This window comes from Rhinatrema bivittatum, chromosome 13, assembly GCF_901001135.1.
Source record: "Rhinatrema bivittatum chromosome 13, aRhiBiv1.1, whole genome shotgun sequence".
Taxonomy (NCBI): Eukaryota; Metazoa; Chordata; class Amphibia; order Gymnophiona; family Rhinatrematidae; genus Rhinatrema; species Rhinatrema bivittatum.
In genome coordinates this window covers 7,075,955-7,102,848 of record NC_042627.1, presented here as the reverse complement: position 1 = coordinate 7,102,848, position 26,894 = coordinate 7,075,955, and the positions used below count along the sequence as shown (strand labels likewise).

The following is a 26,894-nucleotide window of genomic DNA, read 5'->3' as shown; positions in this document are numbered from 1 at the left end:
CTCTCCCCCCTCTCCCCTCTGTATGCCTCTCTGCTCTGCCTGTCTCCCACCATGTCCCTCTGCTCTCCCTCCCTTTACATTTCTCTGTTCTCCCTCTCTCTTTATGTGAATCTCTCTCTCTCTTACTTGCCTCTCCCCTCTCTGTATCTCTCTCTGGCTTCATGCATCTGTCTCGCTCTGCCTGGGTCCCATCAGCAATGATTGAGATTTAGTGTAATCCCTGAGGCAGATTAAAGTCCCTCCCCCCCCTCAGCCCCTCTAAACTATTCTAGACATTTAAAAAAAAAAAAAAATCCAGGAATTAAAATAAATGTAGAGGAATGTCATGCAGCTAAAAACAGCAACCAAAGGAGAGACAGAGGGAGAGAGAGAGAAATAAAGAGAGCAGGAAAGAACTTGAGAAACAGATGACAGGAAAGAGAAGGAGAGCCTGAGGAGAGAGTAAATGCAAGAGAGGAGAGTTCACTAAGAAAGAGAGACTGACAGGGCGAGAAGGAAAAGAGAAAGCAAAACGTCAAAGTAGTGTGAGTCGAAGAAAAGGTGAGAAAAAGTCAGAGACAAAGGGAGATGTCAGAGGGAAAGGAGGAAGGACGGTGAAGGATGGGCAACTGCACCAAACTGCCCCCTCGGGGGAGGCTCTCAAAGGTAAGTGGCCATGAGCAGCCCAGGGGATGGAGGGGCTCAGGGGGATGGGTCATTCCTCCCGTCCCAGGGAGGGGACAGGGAGAGGGTGGGGGGGTGCACACCTGCACTAAAGACCTGACCTGGAAGAGTGGATTTCCGCAGTCTGTGATAATAAGCACGAGTGAGTTTATCTATTTTGTTAAGAAGTTGCATGTGGACGGATGTCCCCAGGCACCCACTCGTCCATCTGTGTGTCTGAGAGCCTGCCGGCCTGTCCGTCTGCACCCAGTGCTGTCTCCCGAGTCCCCGAGCTCCTCGCCTTCCCATTCCATGCAAAATGCTGTAGTTTCTCTCCTAGCCCTGGCAGAAGATAAGTCTCCTGCTATTTGTCCGACACCGATATTGTGCTTTATTGCAATATTTGCAAAGATTCACAAGAAGCGCCCCAAGGCTGATCCCAGAGTTCAGAAATCTGAAAGATTTATGTCTTAAAAGAAAGCTCAAAGTGGTGAACAGCAAACCCTACAAACAATATCTATATAAACAACAAAGTACACCATCCACTTACAAAGTATTAAAAAAAACCCAGCAATAAAAACCTAGTGCCAGTGCTCTCATAGCCCTGCATACCCCAGAAATTACACAGCAGAAATGAAACAACTCAAAGCCCCCAGGCCCTGTGATAGAAAGATAATTTCCCTCCCTGGTCTCCAAACTCTTCCAAAAAGCTGGAGCAGCAGCCACTAAGGCTCTTGATCTGAAATGTACCAAATGCACTTCTGGAGAAGGAGCTCTGGGAAGAAAGAGATTCGCACTTTGGTGGGTACCATTTTGATCTCTTTACCAGACGAGAGGGCCTCGTGCCCATTAACGCCCGTGGAAAGCGAGTGCTGACCGTTTACGTTTTGCTTCCATCACCACCGGAAGCCAATGTGGCTCACAAAGTGAAGGCATTAAAGCTCGTCCTTTTGCAGCTAAGAAGTCCCCATCCATGCTGCAGCATTTTGCAATCTATGAATCAGTCTGGCAGGTGGCCCGATCTATAGGGCATTGCAGTCCTCAACCAGGGGAACAGGCACACCCATCAGTGACAGGGGGTACCGGCCATGCTGGCACATTCCCATCCCCCACAGCCAAGATCTTAGGAGAGCAAAGATGATAAAGGAAGGCTATTGGGACAGCCCGGTGGCAGTGCATAGAATTTATACCCAAAACAGTAGGTCTACCAGGAAGTTTATTTAAATGTTTATGAATCTTTGGTAAATTATAAAAACAAGGAATACTGGGATGACTTTCAATCAAAAATCATGCCTTCTTTTTAGTACTATACCCCTGAGATATAGCTTCCTCAACCAAGAAGGGTACAGATGAAATCAATATAATAGTAGGACTAGGATCAGAATACAGTTTCTGATAATAAACTTAATTTGATAATTGTTGATGTGCTTCATTTAAATAATCTTCCCTATTTTGAATAACAGTGCAGCCCCTTTATCAGCAGATTTGATTATTATATTCACATCACTTGATAAATCATTTATTTATTTATTTATTTGTGTTTTTCTATACCGGCATTCACGGCAGTTCGTATCATGTCGGTTTACATAAAACAAGGGGGTGAGCAATACATTATAACGTACATAGCTAAAACGTAAGAGTATACATTACAAAAGTATAACAAGTGCGTAGAAGAAAAAGTTACAATAAAACAGGGGTTATTCTAACTGGGATTAGAGTTAGAGGAGAGATAAAAAGTTTAACAAGAAGTAAAACATTGTAGTGATTGGTTGGTATTGTCTGTTTCAGTTTAATAGAAGATGCTCAGTGTTGCTGCATTTGATGGAAGTGAATCATTAAGGGTCCGGAAATGCTTTCATGAACAGCCATGTTTTAAGTCTCTTCCTGAAGGTTGGAAGACATGGTTCCTGTCGTAATTCTAAGGGGATTGAGTTCCATAGTGGGGGACCTGCTGTGGAGAAGGCCCGATCTCTCAATGTTATATGTTGGGTGGTATTGTTGTGAGGTACTTGTAGATATTCTCTATATGCTTCTCTGATGGGTCTGTTGGAGGAATGTTTTTTGAGAGCTATTTGTAGATGGAGTGGAGCCAGTCCATGGATATTTTTGTAGATTGTGGTGAGGGACTTATGAATTATTCTGTAGTGGATTGTCTATTAGACAAAGTAACAATAGACAAATCATATAACCTAAATGTTCCTCCCTTGATAGATTCAAAGAGTAAAACGTCTTGGATGACTCCAATGACTTCAAATCTTTCTCAATCATGTTTTCAAATGCTGAAATCATAGGGTCACAAGGATCATGGGGGACACTAAGTAGATGGGCATGAACCAACTGAGGGACCAGCCAGAAATGAATCTTTACCACAAAAAAACAACTTCAAATTAAGGCCTAGATATATCAAACTGCACTAAATATCATATGTGATAGGAAAAGGGGTGTATTTTATGATAGTAGCCTATTTATCATAATGTGTGGAGAGAGAGAGAAAGAGAGAGAGACATTATCTACAAGGCCTTTGAAGTAGTAAGCTATTTCTGCTACTATAGGAAGCCCACCTAGTAACTCGAGGTGAGGTTTAGGTAGTAGTGTAGGGGTTAGGGGCCACTTTTACATGCAGTGTGAGACGTATGAACAGAACAGTGCTCTCTTGTGAAGATTTGATGTCCTTCGGAGTGAGGAAACTCACACTATGATGACATTTGTACAATTTTCTCTCAAACAAGCTTGATGGACTCTCTACCTGAGTAGTTTTGGTGATATCATGCGTTATCACTTTGCGAAGCCAGTGTTGCGCTGGAGGTGGACCCTTGGCCTGGCGCAGGATTGGTTCAGCCCTCAGGGAGGTCCCAGAGGGCGCCTGCCGCCAGGAGGCGGAGCACAAAAGGAGACAGAGGCAAGCTGGAGCTTCACCAATAACAGTCTGGGTGTTCTGCAGGTTGAGCCCTTGGGTTTCCGGACTGCCTGGGCTTAGGTGGGCCTCAGAGAGTCTCCCGGAGAGGTAGCGGAGAGGTGTGCCCACCAAGAGCAAGGGTGCGCGGCTCGTGGAGAACAGCTGAGCTAGACCGGAATAGAGTGTACTGGAGACCACTGGAAGGGAACAGGAACTGAAGGTCCTTCGGACAGGATAGGCAGCGCCTAGTGGTCTAGCTTATAGAAGGCTGCAGGCATCATCAGAGCAGGCAGACCTGGTGGTCACAGGAGAAGCGAAGAGAGTATCCGAGTGAAGCGCAAGGGTCAAAGCCAGGGTATCCATCTGAGGGTGGTCAGCCAAAGCAAGGGTCAGTTCCAGGTATCAGTCTGAGCATGGTCAGTGGTGAGCGGAGGTCAGTTCCAGGTATCAGTCCTAGTGTGGTCAATGGCGAGCAGAGGTCAGTTCCAGGCAGTGGTCCAAACATGGCGAGCAGAGGTCAATACCGGGTATCAGTCCAAATGTGGTCAGAGGCAAGCCAAGGTCAGTACCGTGAATCAGTCTGAGAAGGTACAACCTGGGAAGTGGATCAGGAATCAGGAACAGACGCTGTCACACAGGAAGGACCACGGGAACACAGACGCAGGAACACTGGAACACACACTGGAACGCAGGAACACTGGAACAAGGACATGAACACAGGAACACTGGAACAAGCACAGGATCAAGGAAACAGGATGGCAACTAGCTTCTCACGAATGAGACGACCTGCTTGCCTTTTATGCAGGGCTCAGGTGATTTTAAAATGCTCAGGTGCATCATTTTAAAAATTTGCATTGCACCATGTGTTAAGGCATTTTTCGCATGCGAAAACACCATAATGCAATTTGATAAATGACCCTGTAAGGTAAAATCTGAAATCTAAAGAAAAATGTCCTTAATATAAAGGAATCATGAAATGCAGTAGGTGAAAATGATAACCCTTTCTCTAAAATCCTTGATTCAACTGGAGTAATATGTCGAGAGGAGAGATTGACAAATGCTCCAAATTATCGACCATGGCCAATTGCATACCTTGGTTCTGCTCTATCCCCTCAGGAGTTGTGGATGTCCCCTGGAGTCCCATTGAGTCCTTCAGGGTTGATCTAAAAAACGAATGCCCTGAGGAATCATCATAGGAGGAATCAAAAGTAACCGTCTTTCATGGTCCAGTACGATGAGTGCAAGATGTCTACAGTTACACAGAACCTTGACCATGATCCTCTCCATCTCTCTTACGTTTTTTTTTCAACTTAAATAAACAATTTAAGATCTATAGATAAGTTTGGATTTAAAGCAATGGAAAAGTTTATATCATACAGGTCATTATTTAAAGAGGATTTCAACATCTCTTTTTTTTTTCAACATCTCTTAATATCAACAAATGATGCCTGTGTGGCTTCAACTATCAAAATCATTAAATCCATACATTTGTCAAGAAGAGCATTCAAACGAGATACCAAAGTTACATTCTCTAACAATAAACTGGCTCTGCAAGACTACGGGGCCAAAATTCAGAGTGAAGTCTGCCAGCAGAAGAGGCAGATGGAGGTAAGAAGCACCAGTCTCCTCTTATCAGCTAGAGGGACGGGAGAAGGGATCACGCTGGAACTGCCCTGGCACGTTGAAAACTTTGACATGGCGCGCCTTTAGAAAAACAGTGGCATAGAAGGCCTTTTGAGCTTTTTCTTGAATGTCTTTATAATCAGGATAAAATTCCCAGGTCAAGGTTTGCATAATCTCAAGTGTGCCTATGTCTTGATTACTTGAGTGAAATTGTATTTATTTATTTATTTTAAGGCCTTTCTTTACCCACATTCATCAGAGACATCCTGCCGGTTTACAATGCAAAAACAGGGAGAAACAGAAAGAGAAATCAGTTACAAAATAATATGGATCCGCAAAATGGGAGAAGTTTGTGTTGGAGATGTTTTGTCTTTTCCAGATTTGACTGTAGGACACCATGATTTGCAGTAGGGCTCCAGCAAGGGATGAAATGACCACACTGTCTGCATACAGCAGGCATTTGATCTCTGAGGCTGAGAGTCTATCCTTGTCTGAAGTATGGGGGGGGCTCATTGATGCGCATGTAAAGAGAGTAGGGCTGACATTAGATCCCTGTCTTATTCCTCGCTCCTGCCTGACGCTGTCTGTATGTTTATCTTTACAGCTGATAGACAGAATACATGGATTACAGTTTGCAGTACTTTGAGGTTGAGGTTAAGTGCCAAATAGTCAAACGTTTTTTTAAAGTCAACACACGTTCTCCTTCATTTGTCCCTTCTTTTTTCTCCTTCATTGTCTCTCTTTCTCTGCATCACCCTCCTATCTCCCTCCCTCCTTCTCTGTCTGTCTTTCCCTATCTCCTTTCTCTCTTTCTTTGTTCCTTTTGCTAACTGCCTCATTTGCTTCAGGATGGTAAGCAGCATGGCTCCAGAGTCCCGGCTCCTCCTGGTGCTGATGCAGCCAATGCCCAGGACTTGGTGGATGCGTTCTACGCCCCGCTCCAGCGTTACTCTGTCATGCACAGCCTCGTGGGTCCTGCATGCATCTTCCTGCGACAGAGTATCGCCATTACACAGCTTGTATGTAATCAGCTCTTCTTTCATCACCACACATTACTCACCCTGCTTCCCCGGCATTCTACCTTTCTGCTCCGTAGTTCATCCTTCCATACCTCTTGCATCTTCCCGTGCCAAAGTATCAATCCTAATAGAGCCTTACAGCCTCTGATCTCCCCTCTAACATGTACCATGAAGTGAACCAAGAAAACCCTGCAATCTGATTGGTTGAATAGATTGAGATGAAAGTGCTTAAGGGAACTGTTGAGAACACAAAATAGTCCTTGCTAGCACTGACCAAAGGAAAAGTAGTTTTCACAATGCTTGATGACATCGCAATGACACTGTACTCTGGGGCGCTAAACATCCATGATGACATCACAGTGCAGGTGTATTATGCTCTCAGGCTGCAACAATACTCAGTGACATCCTCCTCAGGGTAGCCATTTGGGAAACAATGTCAGCTTTCATTCAGAGCAAGTTGAGAGAGGCACCCAGCAGGCATTGTAGTGCATTGATGAAGGCCAATCATTCATAGAAGCTGGGTCTTTGCAGGATTCTCCGTGTGGCTTGTTCATATCACGCAATAAACTGGATCATCGACATCAGAAAAACCAGGGCAGTTGAAAAACCTTTCCCTTCAAGCAACTTGGCTGAGAGCTGAAGTTACTGACTTTGTGACCGAGGTTGGGTATCACCATGGTCTCTGATGGTTCCAGAAGATTGAGTTTTGTTTTGTTTCTGTGCTGGGTTAATGCAGCTGACACGGTGGGTGGGGTAACCAGCAGAAGAGGCGGGCTCAGCACTGTGGCTGAGGGAAGAGCCAGGATGGAGGTGGTCCAGAGAAGGAGGACCAAAATGGTGGGGGGGTCTTCATTGGAAATGAGAAGAAGCTGAATATATAAACCCTGGAAGAGAGGAAGTGCCTTGAACTTCAAATCTTTTCTGCTGGAAAGGAAACAGTAGAACTAGGGGTCCCAAAATGAATCTCCAGGGGGGGGGGGGGGGAATGACTGAGAACCAACGTCAGGAAATTGTCTTCACAGAGAGAGTGGTGGATGCCTGGAACGCCCTCCCAGAGGGGGTGGTTAATGAATTCAGAATGGGATGGGACAATCACTGTGGATCCCTAGAGGCTCGGTCTTTATCTGCCGTCAGTACTATCTTGGAGTGATATCGAATCTCTTCTGAATATTAGCATTGAGGGACAGCTGCTTAACATACTACTTTGAATCTGCTGTTTGTGATGGCTTTTATTGGACCAACAGAAAAAATGAACATACGTTGAATAGATGGATTTTCAGGTGTGACTGCAAGACTGAAGGAAGGGAACATTTATAGGTAGAGAAATCTTCAGTGGAAATGTAATGAGTATCAGTTAGTGGAAGCCTTGTCTCTAAGACAATTTACATTCTCATTTGGAAATTCAGCGGATCTAATATACTGAGCTGCTTAGGCAGCATTGTGCCCCCTTCTTCCCTTAAAGGAACTGATACAAAAGTAAGATTGCAGGAGAACCCATTGCAGGACAAAGGCAAGCAGTGAAGGAGGAAGTGTTAATTTTCCCCATTTCTCTTTCCAGGACCGGGACCTCCGGCCAGAAGAGATTGAAGGTCAGTAAATGTTGCTGTGACCTGTTGTCTGACCTCCTTTATCCTTTGCTAGAGAGGTGTGCCTCTGATAGCTAGCGCGCCTCCTTCCAGTTTCTTGTTGTATGTGGGTGGGATGCACTTTGTCTACCCCTAGGGATGCTAAGTCTGACATAATGGAGAAAGAGAAAGTGAGGGGGGTATGAGGCTGAGTGGAGTTAGGAGAGGCAGAAAGAGCTTGGTTGGGTGGGGGAGGAGTTTGGATGAGTAGAAAGGGAGCTTGGACTGGAGAATTTTCAATCCTCTCCTTTTTTTTCTTTTCTTCTGTACTCTCAGAACTGAAGGAAGCGTTTAAGGAGTTTGATAAGGACCACGATGGATTCATCAGCTACAGGGACCTGGGGGAATGCATGCGCACCATGGGCTATATGCCTACTGAGATGGAGCTAATCGAGTTATCTCAGCAGATCAGTAAGTTCCTCTGCAATTCATCCCCACAGCACACCCTGGTCTCGTCACTGTCAGTCTGCAGGAGGAGATTAGTTAACGAGCTTTGTAACTTTCATCAATAAATTAAATATGGTAGGGACAGAACAGTCAGCCTGCCGCACCTCAGGCTCAGCCCAGCAAGTTACTGACACTCCCAGCCCGCAGCACCTCAAGATCAGCTCAGTCCATCAGTAATGGAAGCCCTAGGGTTATGCTTCTATCTTCCTACCTCCTTGGTTGATGTCTGTATCATTTTCATTTCATTTCATAACCAGATGTCCTAAAGGGTTTCTAGGGGGAAACATCTACACACAGCACATCCAGTCCCTGGGCTTAATATTTCCAATTGCTGGCTTCTCACATCCAGAGAGGGTGACATTCATGTCAAAGAATGGTGTTAACTGTTTACTGCAGAGGCAGCCACTGTAATCGGGAGACCAGGATAACCTTATGAGGCAGGATTGCTGCTAACTTTCCGTAAAAGGGCTCACCAATTTCTCTTTGACTCTGTAGCAGGAGGAAAGGTGGATTTTGATGACTTTGTGGAGTTGATGGGCCCCAAAATGCTGGCGGAGACAGCAGATATGATCGGCGTGAAGGAGCTGCGTGATGCCTTCCGTGAGGTGAGGACGCAGCACATCAGCTTCCTCGTGCCCCTAGCGCTTCCTGATCAGTCAGAATCTGCTCTAGGTAGGGCTACGGCTCGATGTGCCTTCATTCAACTCTGCCCAGGGAGTTTTCTGTTTGTACCCCACTCTCTTCCAAGGCTCCAAAGCAGATTACAACAATGTAATTCTATATATAAAACAATTCAAAGCAGCATATATATATTTAAAAAAATACAGCAAAAAAATAAATTAAAAAATACAAGAAAAGTAAAAAAATAGGTGACTTTAAACTCAACCTAATATCCCAACAATTTCCAATTCCTCTCTCACAGAGGGATTGGAAACATCACAAAACCTCAAGTCCACACAAAGCCCCACCCCTGCTCACGAAGGGGCTTCACCACTTCAGTGGGGCAACAAAGGCCAGGACTGGAGGCTGCAGGGAGAGGTGGCCCCAGATTGGAAGCTGGCGACCTTGCACAGATACTGCTACAGAACTGGGTCTGGTCTTTCGTCACCAGGGGATGCAGGTCTGGAGACTGAAACTTGGCTTCCTTATAAAGATGACACAGCACTCACCTATTCCTCCACTGAAGCCTAATCCACCCTCCCAATCCTCTCTCCAAACCCGACCACTCAGCTGCTCCTACACCAAAGTGAACCACCCAACCTTCCACTCCTCCACTCCTGCAAATCCAACTCACTTATCCTCCATCACCTCTCCTGCGAGCCTGACTGACCCATTCACTAGTCCCCCCCACTGACCCATTCACTGGTCCCCCCCCCCCCCCCCTTCCAGGCTGATGTGATACAAAAATATTTTTGATAGGGATGACCCATCTGCGTACTCTGGAATTTTCTCTCTGTCCATGTCTGCTCTCTTCTGAGATATGAAGATGTTAGAGCGGCATTTGGACTTTCTGCAAATGCGCCTAGGAGTGCTGGAGTCACCAGTGGTCTAAGCTCTCTCTGGCTGATAATTGGGGTAGAGGAATAATCACTGAATACACTTCCACCATTTGCAGCCTGACTGATGTATACACAGGGGCTGGAGGCTGCAGAGACAAACGAGTGACTGGGAGAGTTAGGCAATGGCTTGCATGGTCCGATTGCCAGTTGCCACTTTTTCCGTGTAGCTTCCACCTTTTCGGCCACATCCAGGAAGACTCATTCCACATTCAGTCCTTAGGTGGCACAGGGTCTCATAATAAGTGCAGTACCTTATGTCACTGGAGAGCTTCCGGGCCCAAGAATCGTCAATAACTTGAGGGTTTTTTTTAAAACTCTTTATTTGTAAGAGAAACAGATACATTCATAACTGAATCTAAAGGAGACCCAGCATAACACACAATGTACATTAGACATCAATAACAGTAAATAATGATATCTAAAACCAAAGAGCACCATAGTTAAATCAGTAAGTTAAGCGTAAGGTAATTGGTGAGCTCTTACAATACATCTGATAACAACCTCCTGTTAACAATACAATTGAATACAATGGGAGAAGAGAAAAACCATAGAAACATAGAAATGACGGCAAAAAAGAACCAAATGGTCTGCCCAGCAAGCCTATGCCAGTAACTGCTGCACTGTGGTTCTTTCATATAGCAGTGCATGGCACTACTGCTGAGCCTCTAGACTGACCTGAGAAGAGGGTGATGTCGTGGAAATGAATAACATAATTAAGGGGATAGTGTTGGCTTATGAGGACACCACTCATGCAATGAGGCAAACTGAGAGGTAGGAATAGATTAGGTATTTTTCTGCACTACAGGCTTTGTAACAGAAGCAAGTGATTTGTGTGGCAATGCTGCCATCTTGTGGCAGCTGTGTAAATTGCAGATGATGATTTATCTTTGGCATCACTTAATTCCAAATCAGGACTGGCCATCTACCTTTTCCAGCCTTTCTGCTGTGGTACTGCGCAGCTATTGACAGGCTCGGCTCTGAGGTCACAACCTGTTACTAACCATGAGTGGCTCTCTCGTATTGGCAGTTTGACTCGGATGGCGATGGGCAAATCAGCACGGCTGAACTGCGGGAGGCGATGAAGAAACTACTGGGGCAGCAGCTGAACCACCGTGAGGTGGATGAGATTCTGAAGGACGTGGATCTGAACGGGGATGGGCAGGTGGATTTCGAAGGTACGAAATGGTGAAGGCGGTGGAGGGGCTAATCCTCATCTCTAGTGGCTGATCCAGGCCTGGTTTCACCCTGTTGCCTGCATGGACCTGCAGTTTGTATTTTCCGAAAACAATGTTGAGATTATTGCTACCTAATTGCCATTTGCAAATGGCACAGAGCTTAAATGGCTTATTTATATAAACACACAGCCAGCGGGATTTGAAAAGTTCCTTTTCCTTGTAGGAGAATAATCAACTAGGCCAGTCCTAATCTCTTTGTCCATCCTTGTCACCCCACTCTCCATATCTTATCTCGCTTTTCCTCTGTCCCTATCAAACTTCTGTCTTTTAATCTCTCTCTCCTCTACCTCTCCATGCATCTCTTTTTCTGTTTCATTCTCCCTAGGGCTATTTCTTTCTCTCTTTCTTCTTGTCTCTTTCCCTGCATCTCTTGCTGTCTCCCATCACTTTCTATTCCTGTCTGTCTGGCACCATCTTTTTCTACATCATGCTCTCCCCCCTCTCTCTGCACCAACGTTTTAATCTGCACAAATTCAGCTGATGTTCAAACATTGTCTGAATATGAACCTGTTAGGCAGCTAAAAGTACACAAGTGCACCAATGGTGTAAAATACACACATTAGCCTACCCACACATAATCTGAATGCACTAGCAGCATGCATGGAAAAAAAATGTTTCGTTTCAGTCTTCAATTTTTTGTTTTGAAAAGTATGTCATTTGATTCGTTTCATTTTCGCTGCGCGCTGTTTTTTTCACAAGGCACATATTTTTGTAAATACATGCCAAAAATGTTTTACTGCACACTAAAGAAACATGCATGACTTACATATTTTGTTAGTGGTTTGTGTTATTTCAGATGCAAAATTATATAACAGATCATTGATGATTTCCTGCTTTAAAATCACAGCACATCCTAGTATGAGCATAGTTTCCAGCCATATCTCTGGAAAGCCTGCTTGAACGCCTGCTTTTATATATGGCTAAATGTCTATGTATTGTAAAAGTACATTGAGCCAGCTAAAAATCCACTCAGCTGGAAAGGGCTTAGTTAGGAAGATTAACCCTTGTTTTACGCCCATAAAAATTTCCCCAAAGTTGCATAAGAATATAAGATATGCCATATTGGGTCAGACCAAGGGTCTATCAAGTCCAGTATCCTGTCTCCAACAGCAACCACTCTGAGAAGGTAAATCCGGGTTTCATTTTCTATGGGAAAAAGAAGAACCTGATCCAAATTCACAGGAAAGCTAGAAGTGAGTGTCAGGTGCTTGTCCGGAGGTAACCAGCAATGTGGACCAGAGATAGTGAGAGAGCTGCCCATCTGGTGCTTTCATCCAGTAATTTTCTTGGGTTGTAGCATCTAATATGGAACCTAACATTGTGTAACTATAGCATGGGTTATTTTTCCCGATATGCATCACCTTGCACTTATCCACATTAAATTTCATCTGCCATTTCGATGCCCAATTTTCCAGTCTCACAAGGTCTTCCTGCAATTTATCACAATCTGCTTTTGATCTAACTACTCTGAACAATTTTGTATCATCTGCACATTTGATTACCTCACTCGTCATATTTCTTTCCAGATCATTTATAAATATATTGAAAAGTAAGGGACCCAATACAGATCCCTGAGGCACTCCACTGCCCACTCCCTTCCAATGAGAAAATTGCCCATTTAATCCTACTCGCTGTTTCCTGTCTTTTAGCCAGTTTGCAATCCACGAAAGGACATCGCCACCTATCCCATGACTTTTTACTTTTCCTAGAAGCCTCTCATGAGGAACTTTGTCAAACGCCTTCTGAAAATCCAAGTATACTATATCTATCGGTTCACCTTTATCCACATGTTTATTAACTCCTTCAAAAAAGTGAAGCAGATTTGTGAGGCAAGACTTGCCCTGGGTAAGCCATGCTGACTTTGTTCCATTAAATCATGTCTTTCGAGAATCAGGTAGCCCAGCATCCATCCAAATGAGCTGAAACACCAAGAACACGAGAGTGTAATGGCAAGGACCAGTAACCCCCTTGATACATCTCAGTATCTGATGCTAAATGCTTAAACTCTACCATTTGCAACTATTTGATTTTGAATTGTTTCAGTGCAGATTTTTCATTTTGGAACACCGTACCTTATGTCAAATGCCTGATTGGTTTAATACTATTAAAACACTTTGGGCTCTGAAAGTAATCCATCTTCAGACCTGAGAAACTATGCCAGGGTTTTCAGGAGTGAATTAGGACTAAGTTCTGGTATCGAGTGTGCCCCCAACTTAAAGTTGCACCCAAAGTGGAGGGTTACAAAAAGAAAATAAAAAACCGTCCCCTGTCCCTCTGTCCTTGTTCCTTCTCCTCCCTCCCTCCCTGTCTCTTTGCCTTCTTGCCCTGACTCTCTCTCTCTCTTCCTCTTGCTCGCTCACATGTATCTCATGCCGATGTGTCGTCTGCTTTCTCCCCGGGCAGAATTTGTACGTATGATGTCACGTTGACGCCAATGGAGGAGGCGTTACTGTGTGCGCCGGACTGAGAAGCAGTGAGGAGAGAGCTTCTTCCTGGCTGGACCCTGATGAAATGGAGATTAACCACATGGCTAAAATCCAAAGGAAAACAAATAATCTGTCGCACTAACTCTTCCAGCACGTCAGAATCAAAGACCTGTGTTATTGCCTCTCACTGATTCCTTACTCTGTGTGTTTTTGGTGTGCGGCCTTATTTCCGCCCAGGATCCTCCTAACCTATCCTTCTCATCCTCAAATGTGCCTCTGTCCTACACTGGAAGGGAGCTGTCTTAATCCCTCCCCCCTCCGTCCCACCCTGGGAAGGCGCTCTCTCCTTCCCTTTTACCACCTGCTATAGCCTCCCTTTCTCCTGCATCAGACGGGAGCCTTCTCCGTCCCTCTCACCTCCAGCTGCGGAGGTCTTTCTGTCTAACCCTAGGAGGGGGCTTTTTAAATCTCTTTTACCACCCCCTCTGTTCTGCACTGGGAGGGCTGGCGTCATTCCCTCTTACCCCAGCTGCAGAATTCCTTCTCTGTCCCACTAGCTGGGGCGAGATCTCTCACGCTGGAAGAGGGCTGCTGTCTTCAGCTCTCTCACCCCTGGAGCTCGGAGTCTTCTCACCATCAGTGTCCCCCCCCTGGGAGGGTCCATTACTAAGCCTCTCACCCCCCAGCTCCCCCATGCCATACTGGGAGGAGCTGTCTTTCTCCCTATCTGCTCCACACTGGGAGGAGCTGTCTCACTCCTCCTCACCCCAGAGCTCCCTCTGTCCCATACTCCACCTCATTAGCTTTTAGCTTTAGTTTCCTATATTCTCCCGTGGAATTAAAGAATTGGTGTTTGATGAAGAATTTGCAACCTATTTGATGTTTGCAGGATTTTTCTGCTCGTTTCCTGTGTGGGATGGTTGTTATATTTGTGACCCTCTTATCTGTTGAAATAAAATATTGGCAAATCGTAACTGATGAAATAAAGCGACCGACAGAGCCTGTGATGAAACGAAGGGCTAAAATGGAAATGAGAGGCATTCGGTTCACTTATACTGTACTAAAACTGTCTTATGCACTATCTTTTATACTTGGACCATGTTTGCATTACTGTTGTTTTCATTTTGTCTTTAATAAAAATTGTCAAATTAAAAAAAAAAAAAAGGAAAAAAAAGTTTAATTTAACAGCCTCTGGGCAGGTCCAGGAGGGAGTGGAGGACACTGGGTAGGCCAGCAGTGCAAAACGTGGATGTTCAGGACAAAGCCTGGGACCGAGAGAAGGGAAAACTAAAGAAAATTCACAGGACTGTGAAATCCCTGAGTTACAAAATGTCTCTCTCCCCATCTCCACAAGTTCTCTTGCAGAGGGGGACACGACAGGGCTGCCCTTTCTCTCCACAGCTGTTTAATATTTCCGTGGAACCCCTTCTCTTCTCCGTCTGCAATTGCAGGGGTTCGGTATCGTGAGGCGGAATTTAAATTAGCGCCTTAAGCTGCTGATGTCCTGTTATTTATCAGCCAAGCCCCTAGACACGATCCCCAAAAATAATGGCTCATATTTCTTCCTCCTCATGCATTTCTGGTTATCCAGTCAGAACTGACGTCTCTCAATGGGCGCGCCCTCGGAATTGCGTCCCCACATCGCCAGTTTAGATGGCTCCCTGACTGCTTGAAATACCTTGGGATGTAATTTTATACTTCCTTACCTCTGACCCTTTCCGGGTTACTCAACGGTAGCCAATACTTCTTTCCTGGTGGAGCCATCTGTCCCTCATATGCTACCAATGCTATTCTCCTATAAGTTTTATCTTAGAGTGGGCGGCATATTATCTCGTTTTTGGGTGGAATAATAGACCTCCACGAATAGCATTATGAAAGCTAAAGTTGCCTAGTCAGAAAGGTGGCGTTAACTTCCCAGATATTAGATACTACCACCTTTCCTTTATATTACAGAAGGGTCTTGCCTGGATCTCTGAAGAGTTTCATCTTTCTTCTCTCCCAGTATGGCTTCCATTAGCGCAAGCAATATCCAGTCTGGTTTCTTTATCTGCTCTACTTGGGTTAGCCACAATGACGCCTTTCTGCTCTCAACCAATTCTTTTAGCCTCCTATACAGCTTTTCACGCTTTGGAAAACATTATCCGGCAATTGTTTATACCATGGAAATCATCAGCATTGGTTTTGCTCTGGCTAAATTCCAAATTTCAGGTTGCCCAAAAACCCATAACTGGTCCATATGGCAGTCCGCTGGTTTGTTGCCCCCTACTCATTTATGTTGCTTTTGGCCAGTTGCGGGTCCATCCCATGGCTGGCTGCTCTGACCTCCAGGGCATAGGGGGGCCCGTCAATGCAGTGGCTGTGCCTTGGTCGAAGACATGGCCGGCCGCCATGCACGTGCGACTCAGGCACTTTTAAAGGTCCCGCGGATAGGAAATCCTCCGCAGTGAAAATAAATAAATAAATAAATAAATATTTACAGTCTCGCTAGGATGGCTCCTGCTCAGAATGGGAGAGGAGGGGAGGGGGGAGGGGGGAATTTTTCTATTTTCTTTGTTGAGCTGCATTGTTGATATTCATTGTTGATCTACAAAGATTGTAACAGAAATATTATTATGCTGTATGTTCTTATCATATAAAATGAATAAAGAGATTGTACAAAAAAAAGTACTGTTTCTAGGTTTCTCATTGTTTGGTCAACTTGCTCATTATGTCCATACTGCTTTTTTGACTGCCACTCTGAGCCGATGATTTCAATGTGTTATCCACTATGATGCCCAGATCTTTTTCCTGGATGGTAGCTCCTAATATGGAACCTAACATCGTGTAACTACAGCAAGGGTTATTTTTCCCTATATGCATCACCTTGCACTTGTCCACATTAAATTTCATCTGCCATTTGGATGCCCAATCTTCCAGTCTTGCAAGGTCCTCCTGGAATGTATCACAATCCGCTTGTGATTTAACTACTCTGAATAACTATTCCTTTTCAACCCTTACTGCTTAACAGGGTAGAGATTGCTAATCGGTTAAGTAGAGGTTTAAGATCACATCCACACAGACCTGAGGTCCACATTTTTAAGACCAAAGTCACACATGTGTCTGCTTATAGTTATAAATAATATTCTTTATTTTTTTCTTTATATGTACATTTGATGCCTTTTTCCAAGTTGGTCTTAAGGCGGATTATAACAAATTGGATTAACAGAGACATTATTATTTTATATTTTAAATACCCACTCCAAAAAATATTAACAATCTCCCAGCTCATGGGGCCGTATGTAATATTCAGGTTGCGAGCACACGTTTCATTTGGCCATAGTAATGGCTCTGTGGCAAAGGAAATCTTAATTAATGCTGGAAACGTTGAATTTACTTAAAATTTTCTCTTCACTCTAAGTGCATTCAAATTGTTAACTTTCCTCTGTTGGAGCTTTTTAAGAACTGCTTGGTAGAACGTCTTTCTGTTCCATGGGATAAGCTCCCTGCTATTGCAAAGGCCCTTGTGCTTCTCATGATCACCTGCATCCACCCCGGAACAAATACTCTCTTTAACGCAGGATCTGGAAACATCTCTTGAAACTCCTTCTGCATCTGGAACTTTATTGGACTGCATTATGAAATTGTCCTTCAGAAAAATGTCCAAGGCTTTTAAAGGCTGCAGAATGAGGCTGTTTCCTGATGTATCAGCAAGTTAAAAAGAAACTGTTTTTAGCATTAAGATCAGATCTCCTGAAGGTGGGAGCCACTTTCGTATTAAGAGATCCTGCTAAACGTGAAATTATTTGTAGAGATGTGGGATTTGTATTTTGGGATCCTATTTCAATTGCTGCATTTGTTGCCAAAAGGGTCTCTGCGGCCTCCATGAAAACCCCTCCCTGACGACATCAGTTCTGCCTCTTCTTGATGCGTCCTAAAAATCTCTTTATTTACTCTTTTTCATTATGACTGGGGTTTTTTTTGGTCAGATATGTATTTAGGGTGCAGCGTGAATAACCCCGATGGTTTGTCGAGTACACAGATCATCATTCTTAAAACAGAAAATGTCAGTGATTATTATTAACCCTGAGGCGGCCTTAGTTGGATGAAAAAATGATGCATTTTCAGGGCTACTGGGATGATTTGTGGGATGGAAAGAGACCTGTTTCAGGAATATTGGGATCAATGCTGCTTTGTTAATATGCATGCATGAGTATTATTAATGGTTTTTGATGGCTTTACTTTGATAGTTTACAATTTTTTGTTGCACATTTATTTCACTAAGTTTTGTTATATATAGCAAACTAAAATGAAATAATTTTGGGATTAAAATTATACCGCCTTCCCTGCATTTACAGATTAATATCCTCACAGGTAGTGTTTTGGGCAATATGAGTCAGCAGAAGGGCATGTTTTTCTAAATTATATCATTTATTTACTAGTTAAGAATTTTTTGCTTTTGATATATCCCCCTGGATTTATAATTTTATATGTAGTAGTTATTTTGTAGACTTTTTGTCTGGATTATTTTATTATCAATTTTGAGGGCATTCTGTGAATGTGGTAATTTTTTGAGTATCTGTTTTACTTGACAACCCTTGCTCTGGCTTATCAAAGTCTTCAGTGAACATAGGCAGCAGATCTCAGAAAATCCCAAATATTATCAGCATCTCCATTGCCTCAGCTACAAACTTAGGGGGTCATTTTCAAAGGCTTTTCGCGTGCGATAGCAGGCTGGGGCGGAGTCGGGGAGAGGAGGCAGACTTGGCGGAGTCTTCGCTGGCGGTGATAAGGTTAGTAACATTATCGTCGCCAGTAGCGTGCCCAATAGCACCAACTTTCACGGTGGCGCTATTGGGTGCGAAAGCCGGCAGCAAAAACACCGCGGTGGTGCGAAGACTGCCGGCTTTCGCAGGTGAATCCAGGCCTTAGGTTGTAAGCCCTCCAGGGATAGGGAAATACCTACAGTACCTGAATGTAATCCACTTTGAAGCACTGAAAAAAGTGCGAAAAGGGAATATAAATCTAAAAAAAAAAAAAAAGCATGACTCTGAAAGCACTCAAAAGGTACAGTACATTCTCTTTTTCTTGAATTAGTTTTTCAGTATCCATCATATGTACTAGCTGCATGGGTGCTTGAATATTGCCAATATTGAGTGGAGAGGTGAGGAGGCGCTGGGATGATGAGAGTAAGGATTTATTGAAGGATGGGGGAGCTGGGATGAGCAACATTGTCATCTGGGGGATGAGAGTGGGCTGGAGGGAGAGGAGGAGAGGAGATAGGTTTGAGGATGAGAGAGAGTAAAAGCAGTGGTGCAAGAGAGAGGATCAGTGGGGATGAGAAAGGGAATTGGCTAGGGGTGAGAAAGGACTGAGAGAGGGAATCGGATGTGGGTTGAGAGAGGATAAGTGGGGATGAGAAAGGGAATTGGCTAGGGGTGAGAAAGGACTGAGAGAGGGAATCGGATATGGGTTGAGAGAGGACATCATCTAGTGAGGATGCAAGAGAAGGGCTGGAGGAGGTGAGGATCAGTTGGGTGGAGGGGGGATGAGAGAATGGATAAGCTGGGGAGAGATGAAAGGGGATTGGCAGGTGGGGCTGTGAGGGGATCAGCATCTGGTGTATATGTGTGTGATACATGGGATGCAGCACTGAGGTGGGAGGTAAGATTTTGGGAAGGGGGATAATTTGTGTTGAGTTTAGTATCCCCAATTATTTTTGAAAAGTTGGCTCTTATGGTAGTTATGTCATTTATCTGAAACAAATCTTACTGCCAGCTTTGATATGAAAAGTAGGCAGTAACTCTCTTTATATCATAGGTTAAGGGTATGACTCAGGTACTGTTTCATGTTTTGATTGATCAGGCCCTTCAGAAACTAGAGCAATGTATACAGGCAAGGCCTGGTCTGCTAGAACAACAGGGCTGAGGGTCAGCACAGCACTCAAGTTCACCCAAGGGGTAGAGCTGTTTTTTTGTGGGACCTTAGAAATGTCACTTTATCTCTCTGTACTTCTGTTTACAAGACTGTAATTGACTAATAATATTTGCTTGCTAAGATCACGAGGTCTCATTCGGTCATATCATTATATAAATCTGAAGCGATCAGAGTGACCCTTGACGACTAATAGCACAATGGGATACTGATTGCCTCGCCTTTTTAAAGAAAAGTCCTGATAATACAGATTTCACATGCCGTATGTGTTTGCTGGGAAATATGTTACCCATGTATAAAACAGGTGGTCTTAGTAGCCTGACAGCTAATCTTTAAGTATCAATATCATTATATTATGATTACTGGAATGCAGATGGTAGACCACAGGATGGAGATGCTAACACTTGTATCCCTTTCCATAATATTTTTACCAGTTTCCACAATGAGAAGTGATTGAGAATGGAATCTGGGCCTGGTAGTCCTCTCATAGCAGGAATTCTTCACATTGCACGTGCCTGTAGGTTAGGGCTGATCTTCACAGAAGCCTGGGTTGACAATCTGTGGAAGTGTAGGTATGCTGGCTTCCCTGCTGAGTTTTGCAAGGGATGGCCTGAATGACAGCCCCCGACCAGTCCTTTTCTTTTCTAAGAGATCATCTTCTTTGAAAGCCTTCTCAAAAGTGGCAGCCAACGACTTAACCAGCTTTCGCGTGAAGCCACCCCCCATGAATACGTACAGGATGGGGTTTATGCAGCTGTTGAGGTAGGCAAAGGCATAGACCACTGGATAACCTACAAAAACTGATGGGTGGAAGCTGCAACTAAGCTCTGAGTTTTGGAAGAGGCTGATGATGCTGAAGAGCTGGTAGGGCGTCCAGTTGATGAAAAATGCCAGGACAGTGACAATAGCAATCTTGTAGACTCGAGCAGGGTTCCCCAAATTCATTCTCCGCACTCGTAATCCGATGACTACATAGCAGCTGATGATGATAAAGACAGGGAGGAAGAAGGCCATCAATAAGCGTATGATAACCATTGTTTTCTCCCGCCACCCATGCATAGAGCCCTCATCTCTGGGATCATAGTTGATGAAGCAGATAGTTCTATTGAACATGATTTGGGCATTGGCGTAGAAGAGATAGGGGGCACATAACATAACAGAAAGCAGCCATACAAAAATGCATGCCAAGAGGGAGACACGCTTAGAGCGCCGCTTCCGATACCAAACTGGCAATGTCACCAGAAGGCAGCGGTCAGTGCTGACCACTGCTAGAAAGAAAACACTGGCATACATGTTTAAAAATGCCACAAAGAAGTCAATCTTACACAGAAAGTCACCGAAAGGCCAGTCAAAAAGTCGACTAGAGTATACCACCCGCAGTGGTACAAAGAGGACATAGAAGAAATCAGCCAGCGACAAGTTGAGGTAGAGGAGGGTAGTCTCAGTAAGTGGCACATGAAAGCTGAGCATCCATAAGACTAACCCATTCCCAGGCACCCCTAGAATAAAGGTCAGGATGCTGATGGCCTGGAACACAACTGATGTCCCCAGAACTGCTTGGGAATCCAGTGTTGCCATGAAATCTTCAGTGCTGATGCTGCAATTCACTACCACCATTGCGCCTGAAAATGAAAGGGTTTTTTTTTAAATGTTACTTTTGTTTACTGTAGCACTTTTTCTATCTCCCCTTTCCAATCCTACATAATTTAATATTATTCCAATTATAAGTATCCCCAGGGCTATTTTTCAGGGGATAAGTGCTGGTGCTGAGTACTGGCACCTTTTTTCCTCCACCTGTTTATTTGCCCTGTGACCCCTCAAAAAATTACATACATCCTGTATATGAGTACCAGCATCTTTTTTTCCCCCAGAAACATAGCACTGGGCATCACATCCTACAAGGAATCCAGTGAGAATTGGTTGTGATACAAAGGTTAACATTCTTAAATATGATACACTTTTTTATCTTTGATTAATCCAAGGTTGTGTAAATTGGTCCTTGAGGGCCACAGACAAGTCTAGTTTACAAGATCCCCACAATAAGTATTCATGAATATTTGGTGTAAGAGGAGTTTGGCTAACTTGTAAGTCAAACTGGTTTGCAGTTCTCAGGAACCAGTGTAGCACACTTCTGACATATCCTCTGCTTATGAACACTCAGTGAACTCTTGATGAAAAGTACTGACCTTTTGGGAGGATGGATTTTTTGTACCACAGTTGCCTGGGGTTTTGTAGCTTTCGTCTGTAACGCGCTGCCTCTGCTGGGAATCCCCTTGAAGCAGATGCAAATTTGTCTTCTCCAAACATTGCAATGCATTTATAATCTCTTATAGCCAACGACAAAAGTTTGCGGTTTGTTGGGACACTTACTTGCAGGTGGTCGAACAACAGAGAGGAAGGGAAATGGAGTCTTGTGAAATGCAAATCGTTTCTGCAGCTGTTGCACACACAGTAAGCATTTTCACCGTGCAGGCAGCATCGCTTTGATGAAAATGATGAAGGCAAATGTCCCCCTTCCCTAATGCGTTGTCAGTGTAATGAAAATCTATTTCTAAAAGGCATCCAGTTCTAATGCTGCAGGACCTGTTATGGTTAATGGTGTTTGGGTAGATCCTTGGACACTGTGGCAGCTGTCCATGCCCACGGGGGGGGGGCAGTCCCGTGAGGGACCACAGTGTCAGGCTAAACTCCGGACAGACAAACACAGAACTGAATCTTTTATTAAACAGTTTATGGAACCACCAGAGGTGGCAGTAGTGAGTAGTGGTTGTAGAGCCCGGCTGGGCAGGTCTCTCACAGAACGCTGGAACAGTGGATCCTCTGTAGAGCAGTACTGTAGTGGAAAGAGACTGAGAGTTATGAGCACGCAATAAGGTTAATCCAAGGTTGTGTAGAAATAGGAGAGCTCCGAGACAGGGAGAGCAGGCCCTCGAGGAGCGAGTACCAGATCCCTTAGAGCAGAAAGACTCAGTGGTGTTGTACTCACTAGCAGTAGCAGAGATTCCACTAGACAAGAGGTCTGGCACCAGAGCAGAAAGTAGGCCCTCGAGGAGCAGGTACCTGATTCCGGTGAAGCAGTACTGTAGAGAGAGATGTTTTCCGTACTCACTAATGGTGACTGTAAGTTAGTTCTTCCAAGTAGAAGGGTAGACGTAGCAGGCAGTGACACAGGGAACATGGGCCCTTGAGGAGCGAGTACCGGTTTCCTGATAGCACCTGAAAGAAGCAGAGAGGCCCCCGAGGAGCGGGTACCCCGTTTGCGACCTCAAAGGGTATTAAGAGTTCCAGGTAGAGCTGGAGTGGTAGAGTAGCTTAGGAACGGAGAGTGAATCCCATCCGTAAGACTCCTGTTGCTAACTCAACGAGCTAGCAAATACTGTAGGCAGATATACCCTGGAGTCATGATGTCAGAACAGGGGGACGCCCCTGAGGTTTGCGCCAATGTGAAGTTAAAGATGAGGGCAGTGTGTGCGTGCCCTAGAGGTACCTTGAAGGAGAATGGCGGGAGGCAGCACCAAAGCCGGTCCAGAGACACCGGAGAAAATGGCAAGAGGACGCCGCGGCGGCCATCAGTCCATGATGAGCGGGAGGAGCCGCGATTAGAGAGAGGTAGGCGGGGCGAAACTGTCGAAGACCGACGGATGCAACAGGACCAGCCTGATGGCAAAGGTGCAGGAGACTTGGAGTACATGATTCCCCAAGTTATTAGGACTGCATGATGTATAATACGGAAAGACTAACACGCAGTATAGAACCATGAGAGCCTATCTTCATACATTTGGTTTGTGAACCAGATTTGCATATTTTGGTTACCCTGAAAAACCAATCCTGTTCAGGATTCCCGAGGACCAAATTTGGGAATCATTGATCTAGTCTAATCTATTACCTCCAGGGAAAGTCCATCTCAGAAATGTCTTTTTTCATTTTTTTAAACTTTATGAAGCCGATATTAAAAAATACCTGAATGGCCAATTTTCTCAGAGTTTAGGTTCCTAACATTTGGAGTTAGACCCCGTAAATTAGCTGTTTTAAAAATTTACTAGGGCTAATTATCTAAATTTAGGGTCCTAGTTTCATTAGACTCCTAAATTTAGGATCTTAAAAAGTGCATGACTATGGGGGCAGAGTTAGGGCAGGGAAACAAAATTAGCACTGATTTTCAGAAAAAGGCACCTAATTGAGCGGCTATATCTTGACAAACAAATAGCAGTCCTAAATTGAGGTTCCTAAAAGTTAGGTACCTAAATTCATGTGAATTTTCTGCTGAAAACTTAGGCACCTCACTTTGACTGAAAATAGGTTCCTAATTTAAGGCCTGATTTACTTAGCATTTTTCCCTTAGACACAGAATGGGAGAAAAGCCTTAGTAAATCAATCTTTTTTAGAGGCCTACATTTAGGGTCTCAACTTTTATTTGAATATCTGCCTCTGAGTGCCTAAATTTAGGAACCTAGGTTATTTGCATATTTTCAGCTGAGCTTAGGAGCCAAGGTTTTCAAATGAAAATTCACATAAAGCAAATTTGCTTACCATAAATGATGTTCTCCATAGACAGCAAGATGAATTAGCCATGACATGTGGGTGACATCACCCAACAGTGCCGAATGGACCCTTCTCTCTTAGCTCACAGAGCTTTTACTATTGAGCATGTGTGGGAGTTCCCATGTGCGCATTATCTCAAAAGCCCCTCAGTCGGTTTTAGAAGTGAATCCAGCTAGTCAACTCTCCAGGGAGGCAGGCAGGTATTAAGCACGGCTAATTCATCCTGCTGTCTACGGAGAACACCATTTATGGTAAGCGAACTTGGCTTTCTCCATCATCAAGCAGGACTGAATTAGCCCTGGCACATAGGGAATCCCAAGCTAAGGATTGCATAGCGTAGTACTTAACTAATAAAGCAACACGGCTCTCCATGTATTACTGATGAATGAGCTGTGCAAAACTGCTTGTCCAAAAATATTCTCTTCTGGATAGGTTGTCCAGACTATAGAGGGAAGTACAGATGACCAAGTAGCAGCTTTGCAGATGACTGCAATGATGACAGCTCTCAGAAGAGCAATGAAAATGCATGGCTATGACTTGATGAGCCTTGTAATTGGAAGGCCAACCAGTGTGCAATACAGCCTGTAGCCAGTTGGGCAAAGAACGAATGGCAACTGCTATTCCCAGGCAGATGGGATCATAGAACACAGACAGCTGAGAAGCTTGATGTGGTAGAGTTGTTCTCTGCTATATGCCACAGCCCTCTCACATAGCAGCGAATGAAGGGCCTTCTGTCCTCAATGCATATGGCATGATTTTGAGGAAAAACATAGACCACCAGTCGCCTATCTAGTCAAAGAAATAGCAACTAGGAACCTCACCTTCCAGGTAAGATACTTTGAAAGACCAACTCTGGCAGCTTAACCTTGAGGTCCCATAGCACAAGATGACTTGAAACTGGAGGTTTGAAGTGCCACTAAACCCTCTATAAATTGTGATACCCAAGAATAAAGCAAGAGTAGTAATTCCTGTGCTTGGAAGAAGCAAGCAGCAAAGGCACTAAGGTGCAGACTCATTGATGAAGCATTCAGACTCAGTGGCGAGAGGAGACACAAATGCTGACGCAGATTCTTGGTAGAATAGGTATATATATTTGCATCCTGCCTACACCAGGATGAAAATATCTGTCATCTAAACCTATACACTTCCTTGTGTACAACTTTCTTGCCAAACAGAAGATGCTCTGGACCTCTTTGGACAGTGAAGAGAGGAAATTATAAAGCACTGAACACCCTTGCCATTAGGTCAAGCAAGGGAATGTTCATGAGGTATAGACAATCTTTCCACTGTGGTAGGAATGAGTGTCAACTCCTGGAGGAATCAGAAGAAGGATCGACAACTAGATAAGATAAAAACCCACCCTGACTGGGTCATGTTGTGACAATGAGGAAAAGCTTAGCCCAATTCTAAAGTACTTTCTGAATTGTTCTTGCCACTGAAGTTGTGGAAACATAGGCAGTAGGTGTGCTTCCCATGTTAGCAGGGAAGGGGCCGGAGCGGATATATATTCACTCCATATGATGGAACCAAATATTCAACCTTCTTGTTGCTTTTCCACACAAAAACATTTGAGTAGTCCATTAATTAGGCCAGCCCATTAATGAGGTTAGAAAACCTTGTGAAGGTGATCCATTAATGAGTTGGAAACTCCAGGAGCGTCTGTTCCCTGAAAGGAGGCCTACAACTGAGAGTTCATACCTAATCTGCTGAGAGTCTCAGCAGAATGTCATAGACCCTGTGCCTCCTTACTTGCTTTCATAGATTACCATTTGACTATTGGATCAACAATCTCATTCCATCTATGAGATGGGAGAATATCCCTAGCATAAACCAGAATGGCTTGCAGCTCCAAGAGGTTTATCTGGAAAAAATCATGAGAGGTCTAGAACGGGTAGATGTGAATCGGTTATTTACTCTTTCGGATAATAGAAAGACTAGGGGGCACTCCATGAAGTTAGCATGGGGCACATTTAAAACCAATCGTAGAAAGTTCTTTTTTACTCAATGCACAATTAAACTCTGGAATTTGTTACCAGAGGATGTGGTTAGTGCAGTTAGTGTAGCTGTGTTTAAAAAAGGATTGGATAAGTTCTTGGAAGAGAAGTCCATTACCTGCTATTAAGTTCACTTTGCTAATGGCAGTGGCTATTCTCTATGGTAACATGGAATAGACTTAGTTTTTGGGTACTTGCAGGTTCTTATGGCCTGGATTGGCCACTGTTGGAAACAGGATGCTGGGCTTGATGGACCCTTGGTCTGACCCAGTATGGCATGTTCTTATGTTCTTACTATAGTATCTAAACAGAAGGAACCAGTGTCACCAGATAAGAGAGAAGTCTCCATACCTGGGAACTTTAGTTTTCCAGTCATCCTGAGATTTTATAACATGCGCGTGCAACGCCCGTGGCCTTCCCCCGTTCCCTCCCAGACCACTCCGATTTCGGTCTCGGAGGGAACTTCCCAACCCCCTAAACCTACCCTCCCTTCCCCTTCTGCTCCCTAGCCCTCACCTAGACACCCCCCGACCTTTGTTTTAACTGTTGCGCCTGCCTCCGGGCACCTCTATCACCTGCTGAAGGCAGAGAAATATTGAGGGTCTGCAGGTGGCACTCCCGGTTATGTAGCAGTGCCTCACAGTTTTTAGTTCTCTGCCTCCATCTCCTAGTAGGGATGCAAAAAACCACTTGTCTGGGGTAAGAACAGGAACACAGCTCCTTTATATCAATCATTGAATATGGATGAAAGACAAATCATACATAGTTTCTGTTTTTTATAAAGATTTATTGACCACTGCTAAAGTCTGTCAGATACAACATGTAGTAGATAAATGGAGTAACAATACCAGGATGGTTTCAAAGGAATCCATCAGATATCTATTAATGCTAATATGGGAGAAGTGAAATATATTTCTTATGGGATTTTATTTTTCTCAGAGTTGAACCTGCTTATCTACACTTTTTGATACTGACC

The 26,894-nt window shown here is 44.2% G+C and overlaps 2 protein-coding genes across 2 annotated transcripts; one reads left to right on the top strand and one right to left on the bottom strand.

Moving 5' to 3' along the window:
- The first annotated feature begins 364 nt into the window (after positions 1-364).
- LOC115075218 (calcium-binding protein 2-like) lies at positions 365-14,681 on the top strand. The gene is made up of 6 exons (XM_029575489.1): positions 365-645; positions 7,739-7,769; positions 8,082-8,216; positions 8,748-8,857; positions 10,839-10,986; positions 13,450-14,681. Exons 1-6 carry the CDS (start codon positions 601-603, stop codon positions 13,473-13,475), a joined length of 495 nt encoding a protein of 164 aa, XP_029431349.1. The 5' UTR covers positions 365-600; the 3' UTR covers positions 13,476-14,681.
- A 3,782-nt stretch (positions 14,682-18,463) lies between these two features.
- LOC115075108 (G-protein coupled receptor 1-like) lies at positions 18,464-21,650 on the bottom strand. The gene is made up of 2 exons (XM_029575308.1): positions 21,569-21,650; positions 18,464-21,004 (listed from the first exon to the last, which is right to left on the bottom strand). Exon 2 carries the CDS (start codon positions 20,997-20,999, stop codon positions 19,905-19,907), a length of 1,095 nt encoding a protein of 364 aa, XP_029431168.1. The 5' UTR covers positions 21,000-21,004; positions 21,569-21,650; the 3' UTR covers positions 18,464-19,904.
- Positions 21,651-26,894: the final 5,244 nt, after the last annotated feature.